Source organism: Nylanderia fulva, unplaced genomic scaffold (assembly GCF_048542155.1).
Source record: "Nylanderia fulva isolate GAGA-0341 unplaced genomic scaffold, ASM4854215v1 Scaffold980, whole genome shotgun sequence".
Lineage (NCBI taxonomy): Eukaryota > Metazoa > Arthropoda > Insecta > Hymenoptera > Formicidae > Nylanderia > Nylanderia fulva.
The window spans coordinates 18,381-34,059 of NW_028191113.1; the positions used below are offsets into that span (position 1 = coordinate 18,381).

At 28.2% G+C, this 15,679-nt stretch overlaps 1 protein-coding gene across 1 annotated transcript; it reads left to right on the forward strand.

Annotated features, from left to right (window-relative positions):
- The first annotated feature begins 368 nt into the window (after positions 1-368).
- Positions 369-7,567, forward strand: LOC114928056 (F-box only protein 21-like). The gene is made up of 8 exons (XM_029299157.2): positions 369-494; positions 2,905-3,314; positions 3,393-3,837; positions 4,694-4,824; positions 5,034-5,154; positions 5,343-5,459; positions 5,650-5,983; positions 6,236-7,567. The coding sequence occupies exons 1-8, from the start codon at positions 369-371 to the stop codon at positions 6,430-6,432; spliced, it is 1,881 nt and encodes a 626-aa protein (XP_029154990.2). The 3' UTR covers positions 6,433-7,567.
- Positions 7,568-15,679: the final 8,112 nt, after the last annotated feature.

A 15,679-nucleotide genomic window follows, 5' to 3' on the forward strand; every position in this document is an offset into this window, starting at 1 on the left:
GATCACAATAATGTATTACGGAACGCGCATTCTGGAATTCTCTATCCTCTCTTTCTCCTATCTTAAGGGCGGGTGTGGAAAGAAAATCTTTTGTGTTTCTCATTTTCGTGTGTTTCTTTTATACACTGACAATGAGTCACAAGGTAACTGTATAGTGAGAGAAAATGCAATAGTTCTTTCGAGTCTATGGGCTTGCAGTTTAGGTTTAGACGAAAAGAGTGGACATTTGGTGTGGAGATATTCTGGAATATACTCAAGACACTAGCAAAAGTCGTGCTCTCTGAAATCGCAAACGTATGAAATCAGTATTACGGTATTTTTTTTCACACATATACGTTATCACACAAAAATTATACAGAAATAGTGCAATGGCTTCGATAACGTGTTTACCTGAAGAGATGATAACCATTATTCTTGAGTACGATAACATAAGTATTGAGGATATTATCAATTTTCGATGCACGTGCCAGCAATTTCGGAAAGCAGCCGGTTTCGTATAGCTTATAGATAAAAAGTTTTTCCAAAGGTAATTGTTTGTTTATGAATATTATTGTAATTTAATTTTTGGTAATTGACCTGTTGCTTAATGGTACATTTCTAAAAAACTATATATACTCCTCATATATAAATTAAATTTATATATACATAATTAATATAAAAATTAAATATATAAAAATATAATATATATATATACTAAACATAAATGTAATAAATATAATTAAAAATATAAATATAAAATATTAAATAATGATTTTTAAAAAATACATTTAAGTATAAAAAATTATATTGCATTAAAACATTCAAAGATTATAGACGAGTGTAATAAATAATACAAACACGGGTATATATTAATTCCATGTAAATAAAATAAATTTTCTTAAAAATAATTTCTCCTGCTTTTCCTATTTTCTACACATTGATAAATCTTATTGGTTTTTTTATTTGACAGACTTATAATGCAATAAATAAATATAATATAAAAATAAAATCTCGACGGCAATCGGAGCCTGTGCGGATGACATGCACAAAATTAATAAATTAAAATGAGATCTCAAGTCAAACTCATTTATTAAATTCTAAACGTTTCGACCCACTTCGGGTCTTCTTCAGTAGCTGCAAAATACAAAGAAACAAAAAAAAATAAAAGATAATCGGTACAATCAGAAAATTATAAAACTCGTATACATACAATCCGCAAATAAATTAAATATCATTCTCCTCCCTATTCGAACCGTCCGGCCGTCGGAGTGTCTCCCTAACGGTGACCATCGTCAGGAAGGAAGCAGAGCAGTGACTCCCTTACCAACACTAATCAACATAGTATAAATTAAACGTGTAAGATCCCCAAGAATTATAAATTAAAAACCGGGAAGAACACTCACCCCGACAGCAAAAACAGAGAGAAGACGATGCTACACGTGACACATCACTCTAACGACTGTGCGGTATTCTACATCGACACAGTCGATACATATATACGCAAAAAAAAAAAAAAAAAAAAAAACAAATATAAAAATAAAATATGAAAATAAAAATAAAAACAACTAATACTTATCGGCACTCATGTCAAAGGTCTAACGAAAAAATCCGGTTATGTATAATCACAAAGCTAGATTTTGGTAAATTTTTCAATTAACAGATCAAAATTCTCGTTTAATTTGTCGGTGTCGCTATGTAAATTTAAACTATTCTTCTGACGCTTTATGTGGATCATTTCGGATATCAAACGTTTACCTAAAAAAGGCTCCTCGTCCAAGACTTTTACATCCTCCCAATTAAATTCATGGTTCAATAATCTATGTTCCGATATGACTGATAATTGTGACGCGTTTCTTTTTATGTTGCTGCGATGTTCTTTCATCCTAGTTTTCAACAATCTACCCGTCTGCCCTACATACGACGCATCACAATCCATACAATCAATTTTATAAACTACATTGTTATGGAGTTCCCTTGGTAACTTATCCTTGTGTACTTTGATGAATTTACGGAGACGTTGTACGGATTTCATATATTATGAAATACTTTAATATAATATAAATTTTGAAATACAATATCCTTTTAGTTTCGCATGTTTCTTTTGTTAATTTTTTATTTTATTTTTTGTTACATAATATATAATAAACACGACCAAATAATTAATATATTGTTTATTTGATTATAACGTCAATCATAATGGTTTTTTATACTAATGGAAATCTCGTATTTAAGATCTCTATTGTTCCTCAATAAGTCTTAGCAACGGCTAAGGAAAATTCGTGCTTTGTGCACATGTGTAAGACGGCAAAAAATTAAATTTTATCGTCCTCGCGCACGTACATTTGCAGTAGGCTGGTACAGCGTAAATCATATCTTTCTTTGTTATTATTTAATATAAATAGTTATATAAGTTGACATTGTTTTTTATTGTTTTATTCTTTTTTTTATTTCAACCGAATGATAAGACCAAAACGATCATAAATAATAAATAAATTAGGTTTTTAATTAGTATATTTATATTGAAATGTTTTAATTTATTGTTATTATTATTCCAATAAATTTGTAAAATATTATAAATTTATTAAATATTTCATAAATATAGAATGTAAAAGTAATAGTATATGGTTATCGTTAAATAATAGAGTTATAAAACAAGATATAAAATATATTGCTTTGTCTGCTACTACCTTTAGTATTATTATGTACATTCTTGATGTAAAATTTAATTATATAATTTAAAATTTTTTCAAGATTGTACAATTTCTACAATAAGGCAAGAAGATTGATATTTCGATGATGTATCTTCAAACTGTATTTAAACCTTAGTCAGAATTGAACGAAAAGACGTCGAATCAATATCGATTCGACATCAATTCGAGGTCGATTCGACGCCGATTTAACTATCATTTCTAACTGGGACATTTTTCTTCTAATTTTAGATGGCCCAATGGCAAAAAATATTACGATAAGATATCTAAATATGAAATATATGAGCTAAATCTAAAAGATATTTTGAAATTTGAGGAGAAATCTGTAGAGAAATCTGAGAAGGAACCTGAACAATTGATGATTATAAATAAAAGTTTAAATTTTACAGAAATAGGAATATACAGTGTAAAGCTGTCACAAAATATTATATCTGAAATACTAGATAAGCTTTATGATATGAATGATTCGATAGCTTATATAGCAGATTTTAATTACGAATATTATTTAGAAAATACAAGGGCACCTGACCATAACATATACAGAATGGAACAAATAGCTAAAAATTTCGTAACGAACACTTGCATCTCTGATGAAATTAAATACTTGTTAACAACCGAATCTTCACGGTATGATTTATTATAAATTAAGTGCTTTGAATATCATAGACTGAAAAAATATACTTATTGTTCTGTTTCTTTTTTCAGAAGTGCTAATTGCGATCTAACCAAGAGATATTGCAATATGAGATTGTATAATTATTTGAGAAAACATGTGGTGTTTGGAAAGTGGAAAGGATTTCAAGCAAAACCAGCTGAACAACAGCTAATGGAACAAGCTGCTACTATTTTGGCTCAATATCTTCAACCAGAAAAGGATATATTTTACTCGCGCATAAAAGCATCATTAAATACTATCGCACAAAACGCACGGAATTTGCTCAGAAAAAAATATCCCGATCATTCAATATTCGGGACGTCTGCCGAAAATTTTTCCTATTGGGAAAACAATAATATTAACGATAATTATTGGGACGAAGCGGAAGGAACTCAAATTATGGATACACTGCAGGAATATATATTTGGTGAACTCAACTTTCGAATTAACCAAAAGGAAGACGATGATGAATTGAAACAGTATTGTATAGATAATGTAAGTTATTACAGATTATAATACATAATAATTATAGTCAATTATGCTATAAATATATTCAGTGTAAAGTAAACTCGCGTATGATGACCAATTATAAGGTTTTATTTTTTTTTCTTGAAAACTAATTGATTTTACGAAAATGAAAAAAAAAAATAAAAAAGTTTCAAAAGGAATCAATATTTCTAACGCATATGTTTGAATAATCATATTCTGTTTAATAAGTTCTAATAAAAAATTGAATATGGATTGTTAGTTTCATCTCTCTATAATAATAAAGATTAAAAAGCAGGGAAAAATTATTAAAAAGATATTAACAAACATTCTTTTTGATAGTAATATAAGTCAATTTACATTTTTTAACTTGTCCATAATTTTAGAAAAAATTTGAAAAATCTGATTTTTATCTTCTTTAAAAAAGTATAACTCCTCAGAGAGGGATAGGATAAACTCGTGCGTGATAGCCGTACCAAAAATATGACCACAATCTGTAATTTTTCTAATAATCGCTAAATAATATGTTTTTTATTATTCTCAAATATAATCAATATTTACAATAGTATATATGCATATACAATTTGGAATAACAATATAGTAAATATTATACCATGCTCTTATTTTTTACTACCACCAAAATATTTCACATGTTCACTAAAACATATGCTATGACGTCGAATAAATATTAGTTGAGCTGTTATACTCAACATTATACATAACAAAAGTATATAAATTTTAAAATTCTCGTAAAAGATGGATTTTTTCTTACAAATTAAAAAAAAAAGTTTGTGCAATTTTTTTTTTTCGAAAACACTTGTTCTCCCTTCTCTAATTAATTTTCGTATTGTAATTTCCGAAACAGGTCTTAGAAAATAAATATGGCGATGATAATATTATATTAACAATATATCACAGCGTGGCCAGAAGACTTGGTCTACGGTGTGATATAATTGAAACTAATGGAGAAATGTGTATATTTTGGAAACCTAAATAGTAAGTATATTTTATTTAGATTATAAATTATCCGAATTGTTCGATATTTTTACTTTCATTATATATACACACGCACATGTTTACATATATATATGTATATATATATAACTTTACTTGTTTATATATGTATATGTATGTATGTGTATATATATATATATATATATATATATATATATATGTATAGATGTGTAACTTTTTATTGTTTCCAGTGCCACGAACAGCTTAGAAAATGTAAGGTGTTTTTACATAAGTTTTGACAAATTCCCGGCTAATCTTATCGAGATGTCTTTTTCAGAACCTTCTGAATATTACAGAATGTCAGCTAGTGAGGTTGGCAATTATTCATAGATGATTTATATCAATTTTAATATTTATTAATTAATGCATTTGCAACATCGAAACCACGAATTTTTGAAACACATCTTATACATAGAAAAAATATACCATTTCTCATTTTTTTTTTCGTAATCGCAACTTTATCTACGTATACATGTTTATAATTTTATTATCTCTTCCAGTTAATTGAAGACATTTTAGATAAAAGTGACAATTTTTACTGGAAAAATAATATTTTGAAGATGCCATCAAAAGTAATACTATTATCAAGTTTATCCATTTGCAAGAATGAAAAACGTGTATGTCGGCATTATACAATATTAATATACATATATTGATAATCATAAATGTTATTGTTTGTTCTCTTATATCATATTCAATTATGGGCGAATTATAATTTAATTCACTATTATTCATTTTACTACAAAAGTTCAACTAGAAATTACATAATAAAAATTATTATTTAAAGAATAATATTACAATTTATAGGGTGCATTTAAATTTAGTAAATTAAATCAGTCGATTGGACGACCAAATAATATCAAATTTGTAGTTGGAATGATCGTAAAACATAATAAAAATGAAAGTCATGAATCTACAAACGGTATTCGCGGTGTAATAGTAGGTTGGCACAAAAATAAATTTGGCCTTAAAAAAATATTCTACAGCGACAGTTACCAATTCGGACACAAAATAATCTTCTACTGCTATCTTAGGCCTTTCAATACTTACTCGTATTATGCTTTTTTGGAAGCATCCACATATGAACAACCACATTACATAATACTTACTGAAAAGAACACACTGTGTTTCATAAATGAAGGTAAAATTATTAAAACTTATTTCTTTTTTAAAATATATTTATTAAATTACAAACACGTCTCTTCTATACGCAATGTAAAAAAATATTTTATTTATTCTGGTTTATTCCAGACTCTTTATTAATTTAGTTATTCTGTTTATTTTATTTATTTTTATTTATTACATTTTATTTATTATTTCTTGATACAGTTTATTACTTAATCGTAGTTATCATTGATTTATTTTTTTTTACTTATTTTTTTTTTTAATTTAGACGCTCTGACCTTAACAACTGGATGGGTCGAAAATTACGAAATAGGACGTTATTTCTGTAAATTCGAAGACACGCATTACGTACCAAATAAAATGATGGCAGAACTTTATCCGCACGATGCCGCTATAATTGAGGAAAAAAACAATATCAAATACGGTATACAAATGGCTAACTATAAGCACAAACGCAGTAATTAAGACACGTATATTTTATTGTAAATTATACTCATTTTTAATGTAAGTATTATAATGTAAGTATTATCAAAAAAGGGCGTACATTTTAATCTGTTTCTGGATCATCTGTAGCGCAATTGAATAGTAAATTTAACATAATAATAATATAAATAAAATTACTAACAATTTATTAAAATGTTCTCTTACCTCATTGAAATATTAAAAGATAACTCCATTTTAAAATGATAACTCCAAAGTATCACACATATTTCCAAGATATATTACAATTTGTAAATCAAAAATTAAATTCTACTAAGAGTCTAATAAGGCTAACTATTTATTATTAAAATATCTTGTCAGAAACAAAATTTCAGCTAATAAATCATTGAAACGATACGAGATAAAAAATGACAAGAGTTACAAAAACGAATAATATTTCTGATTGTGAACGAGATGTAACATAAATCGATCAAACTATCAAGGAGACTAATTATAAATATATTCATTTAATTATATTATAAATTATATTGTAAAATATTTATTTTGATTACATTTTTGTTTTTGATCATCCAACGTTTAGTATGTTAACATATGAATAATTTATAATATCGACTTTGTATTATAATATATTGCTGTCATGACAAACTAAAGTTTTAATCTAAATATTTCTAATGATTGTTCTGCGCCATATATAAAACAAACTAAGAGGCATCATAATACTAGATTTAAAGAACATCGGAATAATATAAAATTAGATATTACTTTGTATTCTGCTATTAGCAGACATCGGTCTGATTTCGATTGGAATAGTTTTAATATTTTACATACTAAAAAACATGTAAAGAAGAGAAAGTTGTCAGAAATGTTTTCCATTAAAAAACTTAATAATAACATTGACTCACAAAAGGATACAGAGAGATTAAATGAAATCTAAAACAAAATAGGCTTACTGATAGTTTTAAAATAGGTTTACTGATAGTTTTAATATACTGTTGACGATCGTCGCTGTGTGATACGTTGATTACTGTCTCTCGCTTTTAATTTCTGATTTTTGTCATAAAGTGTTATAATGTTTATTTCGACAAAAAATGTGAATTTTGCGTATATTTAATTTTATAATAAGTAGTTATATTATATAGTAATATTATCATTGCAATTCTGCATTTGGACAGTTTTGTGCGTTTTTTGTTATCATCTTTATAATTTTTTGTAATTTTTATGTTTAAAATAATTTTTTAGTGTTTTACTTTAAAAGAACTGCAACCACATGGTCGAATCGTCGTGATAGTTAATAAATTGATTTCTTGCTAGTTTGATTGATTATTTAATTATTCCTATTTACTGATTAGCGATTGAAAACAATTACGCGTACAATTTTCTTTGCCTATCCTTTTCAAAAATCTCTAAAGATCAAAACAAGCATTATTTGAAAGACTCTCAAACCAAAAAACTTTTAATGTTTCCGCAAAGAAGGAAAATTTTTCTAAAAAAAGGCTGCTTATGAAAATGTTCACATTACTCATGTATATATATATATATATATATATATATATATATATATATATATATGTTATAAAACTACTTGAATTCTTTAAAAATTTTAGAAATGTATGTAAGCTTCCTGTATGCGATGTTGAACAAAAATAACGCTGAAGTATTTAATTGCAAACTGATGTCTTGGGATAAGTAACTTACAGAAATTTAGATTGTACGGAACAAATATCAAACTTTTTATTTTGACAGGTACAGAACACACCTTTTTCCCACTTTTTTGATTCAAAAGTAGACGAACAAAAGAGTGGTAAAAATAAAAAACAATAACTCAGACTATTGTATTAAATTAGACGTGAATCTTTAAAAATATCTAAATTGCAAAAACGTATTTATTGCAACACAAAAAAATACGATTTTTTTTTTTAATATGACGCTTTTCTGCTTTAATGCTATTCCGTATTCATCTATCTTTTTCTATCTTAAAGGCGCATAGATCGAATAGAAGTATTGTGCTTTCTTTTCCATTTTGGTGGTTTCTTTGATTCATATAGTCACGTGACAACTCTATGGTGGGAGAAAGCATAAAAGAGTCTCGATTCTGTAGCTAGTATGGATTTTCAGGTCAGAAAATAAGGATAAGACATAGTGTAGAATTCTTTATTATATAGTAAACATAAGATTTGCATTTGTACTCTTTGCAATCGGTAAAAGAAACACTATTACGGTAGATTTTTCATGCGTTCAGACAATAAATTAATTGTACGGAAATATTGTAATGGCTTCGATACAGTTATTATCTGAAGAGATGATAACCATCATTCTTGGCTGCAATAATATAAGTATTGAGGATATTATGAACTTTAGATACACGTGCAAGCAGTTCCAGTGGGCAGGCGAATCCAAGAAGTTTTGGCAAAAAAAATATTTGCAGAGGTAACTCCGCTTGTTGAGACCTTAAGAGATTATGTAAATTCTATAAAGTTCAGAGAATATTATAAAAATATTGCAGTCGTAGTATGTTTATCAAATGTTTTGTGAATGTACACATTATGTACTCTTGAGATATTCTCCGAATATTATAAATTTGTATTTGTTCCCCCATGACTTATTGTTTTGAACTAATATTTATACAATAAAAATATAATACAAAATCACCTAATCTGTAAACAATGTTTAAGCTCGTATATAAACAAACACAATGATAACTTATTAACTATTACGAGGCCATGTGTAACGAGCAAATAAAAAATTATTATAAATCTTGGAAAAATTTTAATTTAAAAAAACCCTTTATAAACGTTTCGAACTGTACTTAGTCTTCTTCAGTGCGCAATAAACATTATAATAAATAAATAAATATAAATAAAAATCCAATGTTACTAACTTATTACAATTTAGGAGTAAATTCTGCCTGCCGTTTAATAATGATAAAAAGTTGGTCATACACGAGTTTATCAAGGATATGGAAGGAAATTCCACCAGTTACAACATCAAAAATTTAAAAACATTGCGCAACAATTTGGTTCCACAACTTTCTAACTTTTTACGTGGCAAAACTAAGTTTAATTCAATTCATAATGAATTGATTTGCATGCATAGATACACAAGGAAATTTTGCCATAATAATCTTGATATTCTCTTTACAAGGGCCGATAAGGGCAATGTAACAGTCGCGATAACAAAAAAATATTACACGGATAAGATGGAGGGCCTACTTGATGACAATAGTACCTATTCTATCATAAAAAAGAATCCATCCTCTAGAATAGAAAAGGAACTAAACGATACTCTTAAAAAATGGCAAAAAAAAGGGTACATTTCCAACAAAGAATATTTTTCACTACGTTCCAGTGACTCCCTTCTTCCAAAATGTTATGGTCTCCCAAAAATACACAAGAAGAATACTTCATTTAGAATTATTGTGTCATCAATTAATACCACGCTATACTCGATTGCCACATTTTTACATAAAATTATATCAAATGGTATTCCCACGGTTAAAAGCAATGTAAATAACAGTTTTGAATTATATAGCAAGCTAGCGGGTAAAAAAATTAGTACAGAAGATATTCTAATATCGTTAGACGTGGTTTCACTTTTCACTAACATTCCGATAGATCTTGCAATTGAAAGTGTGAGCAATAGATGGAATGATATTAACACACATACATTCCAAAAAATGAATTTATTTCTATGGTTAAATTTATACTGTCGTCAACATATTTTACATTTAATGACATTGTTTACAAACAAGTTTATGGCACGCCTATGGGTTTCCCGTTATCGCCAATAATTGCTAATATCGTTATGCAAGATCTGGAGGAATCGATTATTAACACATTGGATTTTAATATCGGAATGTATTATAGATATGTAGATGACATTATTATGGTGGCACCAAAGGATAAGATAGATAGTATATTGAATAAGTTTAATACCATCAACGACTACAATTTACGGTTGAATACGAAAATAATAGAAGCATACATTTTTTAGATTTAAACATTAAGATCATCGACAACGTCATACACTTGAACTAATTTCAAAAAAAGACTTGTTCAGGCAGAGTACTATCTTTCTTATCAAATCACCCCATGTGCCACAAAATAGGAGTGATTTATAATTTGATCGATAGAGCATTGTTATTATTTCATCCCATATATCACAAGGAAAATCTAGAACTGTGTATTGAAACATTGTTGGACAACGGTTACCCTATTTATTTAATTTTTAAAGAAATAAATAGAAGAATAAAAGTAGTAAACAATTAGCAGTTTAACAACAATAGAACAAAACAAATTATAGAGGGAAATAATAAAAAATTTTTTGTTATCCTCTATATTAATAACATCCCGGAAACAATGGCATCGACATTAAAAAATCAGATTTTAGAGTAAGGTACCGTTGTCTTAATAATCTTAACAAATTCATCAGAGTCCATAAGGACAAAAATGCGCATAATAGCAATAATAATGTCGTCTACAAAATCAATTGTAAAGACTGCGAAGCTTCATACGTTGGGCAAACCAAAAGAAAATTACGTACTAGACTAAAGGAGCATATAAATAACATTAAATTTGATTCTTCTAAGCATTCTGTGGTCTCGCAACATATTGTAGATAAAAAACATGCTTTTGATTGGGATAACGTCAAAATACTTGATATCGAATCTAACTATTATAAAAGACTTATCTCGGAGATGATATACATAAAGGAACAAAAGCATGGTATAAATAATAATACAGACACTGAATTGCTCAACAACGCTTATTTTGACATTCTAGAAGAAATAAGAAATTTTTAGACTTATTAATATGTTTATGTTTTTGCGACTTGACACCTATATATTCAACTTTTCAAATGACTCGACATCAGTTAAGTACTAAGTTCAACAACAATTAGAGGCATGGTCATCTCAATTTATTCGGAGACAATAGTAAGCAACAATTAATTAATTTTTAATTTTTAATTCTTAATTTTTTACACATACATAAGTCAATTTCTATTTTATATTAAAATTTTTAAATTCAATTTATAACATTTTAAAAAAACTTGGAGATGATGAACACGTTCATTGCCGGACTGATAGCCTTTCGCCGACTAACGATGAGCGGTTGGTTTGGAGTAATGTCTAAGTGCCACTCCGAGTTCTCAATAATAATTTTTAAAATAATATTAATTAGCCGGATAAATTATTTTAATGCGATTTTTGCATCTAATTGGGACTGTTCGGGTTGAACTATTTTTAATAATTTAAATTTATTGTTAGCGTATTTCGCCTTTTAATTTTGACATAATTATTTAATTTATTTTGATATTGTATTGCAACTTTTTATTAGAATTTTTATTTATATTTATTTATTTATTATAATGTTTATTGCGCACTGAAGAAGACTGAGTACAGTTCGAAACGTTTGTAAAGGGTTTTTTTAAATTAAAGTTTTTCCAAGATTTATAATAATTTTTTATTTGCTCGTTACACATGGCCTCGTAATAGTTAATAAGTTATCATTGTGTCTAATATTTATAGTTATAATATTAATATTTTTCATTTCACTTTAATATTTTTTATATTTTTATATACTTTTATGTATTTTGACAGACACATTGATCCAGAAATAAAATCAAAACGTATCCATAAATAAAAAATAACTTTTACAAGAAAATATTTACTTATATATACAAATTACAACGCCAGGTTTATTAATTAGCACATTTTTATTCGATTGTTTTATTTTATTGTTGCTATTTCATTAATTAGTTTTGTAAAGTAATATTTAAAAATATATAACAATGATGGTGTGAATTTTTAATTTGATATTCTTAATAACTCCAAATTGTAGTAAATTATTTTAAATATTTTAAAAGATGTAAAAATCTCTGAAGTCACCAGATGATAATTAAAAATGGTAGTAATTTAATCAACCAACTCTGGCTATTTAATATATCTTTATTTAATATTCACGACGTTTCGGCCATGGGTTTTGGCCCTTATCAAGTGCTTAAACACAACTTTCTATATATAAACTTAATTTCTGATCTTAAAATGTGACATGATATATGTAATGTGAAACAATTAACTATATTATTGTGTTGGTTACAAGCTCTTTACATACTCATTACTTCGATCAAACTCAGTTTGATCGAAGTAATGAGTATGTAAAGAGCTTGTAACCAACACAATAATATAGTTAATTGTTTCACATTACATATATCATGTCACATTTTAAGATCAGAAATTAAGTTTATATATAGAAAGTTGTGTTTAAGCACTTGATAAGGGCCAAAACCCATGGCCGAAACGTCGTGAATATTAAATAAAGATATATTAAATAGCCAGAGTTGGTTGATTAAATTACTACCATTTTTAAATATTTTACTTATTCGTTTAAAAATTATTAATTATTGATTAATAATTATTGAATTTTGCAATTTTAACATTTAGTTGTATATAAACATTCGAAAGACAGATAATAAATTATTCACACAATATAAAAAAACAATTATAAAAATTTGATTTTGTTATATCATGTTCTTCAAACATGTAAAAATGTTTTTTACCAAGTTTTAAACAATGTAGGTCCTCAAATAAAAAAATTGTCAAACAATATATATACTGCTTTGTCAATTGTTTTAGTATATATAATCTAAAATTTTTTGAAGATTGTGCATTTGTTGCAATAAGACAAGAAGATTGACATTTTGATCGATACTTTCTATATATTATGCATTTTAATAGATGTATTATTCCACAACTTTATTAATGATACAATAGCATTGCCTATAATGGGATTTTCAAAACTTTATTAAAATATTTTCTGTTTCAATATTAGATGGCCTAATAAGAATAAGGACTGGTATAAACTTCTCGAAAAAAGTACAAAAAATGAGCAGAAGAAATCTGAACTAAAACAGCAGTATAAAAAATTTGACTTTGTAAAATTGGGAATTCATAGTGCACGTTTTATAAAAAAAATTGTGTCTATACTAATTAGTAAACATTATACTATCAATGATACAATAGATAATTTAATAGGTTTTGAAGAAGTATTCCATGTGTGGGTTAAATGTATGAATACAATAAATGATAATAATATGATCAAAAATGGACCACGTGATCTCACAACGATTGTTTTCCTCATTGATGAAATTAGAACTTGCCTGACTCAAATTTTACGGTAGATTTTAATATATCAATAATGCCATATATAAAGATTATAGAGACTAATGAACTTTTGCACAGTTAATTTGGAACTTTTTTTTAGAAAATATTGCGATCTAACCAAAAAATATTGCTTTAAGAAAATGTTTCACTTTCTGAGGCAATGTTTGGTGAATGCAAAGTGGGAAAAATTATATATCTATATATATAAGCACCGTCCGTCTGTCTGTCTGTCTGTCTGTCTGTCTGTACCCGAACTACTTCCGCATTTGTGGACCGATTGTCTCGAAATTGGTACCAAAATGTTGCAAATTTTTCAGGGGTGGCTGCTGTGGGTTTTTTTTTTAATTTTTTTATTTTTATTTTTTTTCCTCAGAGGAGGGTGTTTTTGCAAAAAAATTTTTTTTTGCAATATTTCTGAACACATGGTATCAAAATGTTGCAAAATTTTTGGCGATAGCGACGATGCGGTTTTTTTAAGTGTTACACTTCCACCCACTCACCCACTCACGCATTTACCCACATGCATGCGCATTTATGGACCGATTTTCACGAAATTAGTACCAAAATGTTGCAAATTTTTCTGAGGAAACTGCTGTGTGAGTTTTTTAAGTTTACGCCTTCACCCACGCACCCACCCGCGCAATCGCATACTTATGAACCGATTTTTTTTAAATCGGTACCAAATTGTTGCAAATTTTTTGGAGATGGCGACGATGCGGTTTTTTCAAGTGTTACACCTCCACCCACGCACCCACCCACGCGCATGCGCATTTATGGACCAATTTTCACGAAATTGGTACAAAAATGTTGCAAATTTTTCTGAGAAAGCTGCTGTGTGGGTTTTTTAAGTTTACGCCCCCACCCACGCATCCACCCACGCAATCGCATATTTATGAACGGATTTTTGTAAAAATTGGTACCAAAATGTTGCAAATTTTTTGGAGATGGCGACGATGTGGTTTTTTTCAAGTGTTACACCTCCACCCACGCATTCACCCACACGCATGCGCATTTATGGACCAATTTTCACGAAATTGGTACAAAAATTTAACGTATAAGACGGGCAACAAGAGCCAAATCGCGGATGACAATGCGTTATCCTAACGAAACTAAATAATTTTTCGTTAGAAATAAATACCGGTGCACAAAGCACCAAATTTTACTTGGACACGGCCATTGTTTACCAACATTAATATATATAACAGAGAAAAGTATAGAATCGAAAGGATCTGAATAGCTCAGCTGGAAGAGCAGTCGCCCGGCAAGCGAAAGGTCTCGGGTTCGATTCCCGATTCAGCGATTTTCGGATCTATATTTTTCTCTTGCATTCATTTATTTATTTTCCGTTAGGGGGGTTAAAGGGGTATTTGAAATTAAATCTCAAAATATGAGATTATTTCATATTTTTAAAATCTTGGCCGTGTCCAAGTAAAATTTGGTGCTTTGTGCACCGGTATTTATTTCTAACGAAAAATTATTTAGTTTCGTTAGGATAACGCATTGTCATCCGCGATTTGGCTCTTGTTGCCCGTCTTATACGTTAAATTTATATTTATATTACAGAGCCTTGTTAAAACTCTTATATTTGGTACAAAAATGTTGCAAATTTTTCTGAGAAAGCTGCTGTGTGGTTCTTTTAAGTTTTGTCCCACCCATGCATCCACCTACGCATTCAAACATTTATTCACAGACTTTTTCGAAATTTGTACTCAAATTTTGTCCGGGATGGCTACTATATGATTTTAACAAATTTTTATCACTTTATTTATCCATCCACGCACCCACCCAAGTATCCACGCACCCATGTGCATACGCATTTATTGACTTGGTCACACCAAGAAGTGATTTTTAAAAAATTTGTGTACGTGTTTGTGATTATCTGTGCAATTCGTATAAATAGACCTTTAATTTGTATGCCTTGACCATAGTAACACATTTAAATTAAATATTCTTATTTTATACATACATTTCCTTCAACATTTTTTAAATTAATGTGACATATAATACGGCTTAACCAAGATGTCTAAAGAGGGCAACGAAAATGCATGCAGCTCAAATCAGCATAATGTAAGTAGATTTTAATTTTAGAGAGAGAGAGAGAGAGAGAGAGAG

Bases quoted from the DNA above. Each gene is read 5' to 3' on its own strand.
- LOC114928056 (XM_029299157.2), top strand. From the start codon at position 369: ATGGCTTCGATAACGTGTTTACCTGAAGAGATGATAACCATTATTCTT. The intron at 495-2,904 runs GTATAGCTTATA...CTGGGACATTTT, and splicing joins TTCGGAAAGCAGCCGGTTTC to TCTTCTAATTTTAGATGGCC. The intron at 3,838-4,693 runs GTAAGTTATTAC...TTTCCGAAACAG, and splicing joins AACAGTATTGTATAGATAAT to GTCTTAGAAAATAAATATGG.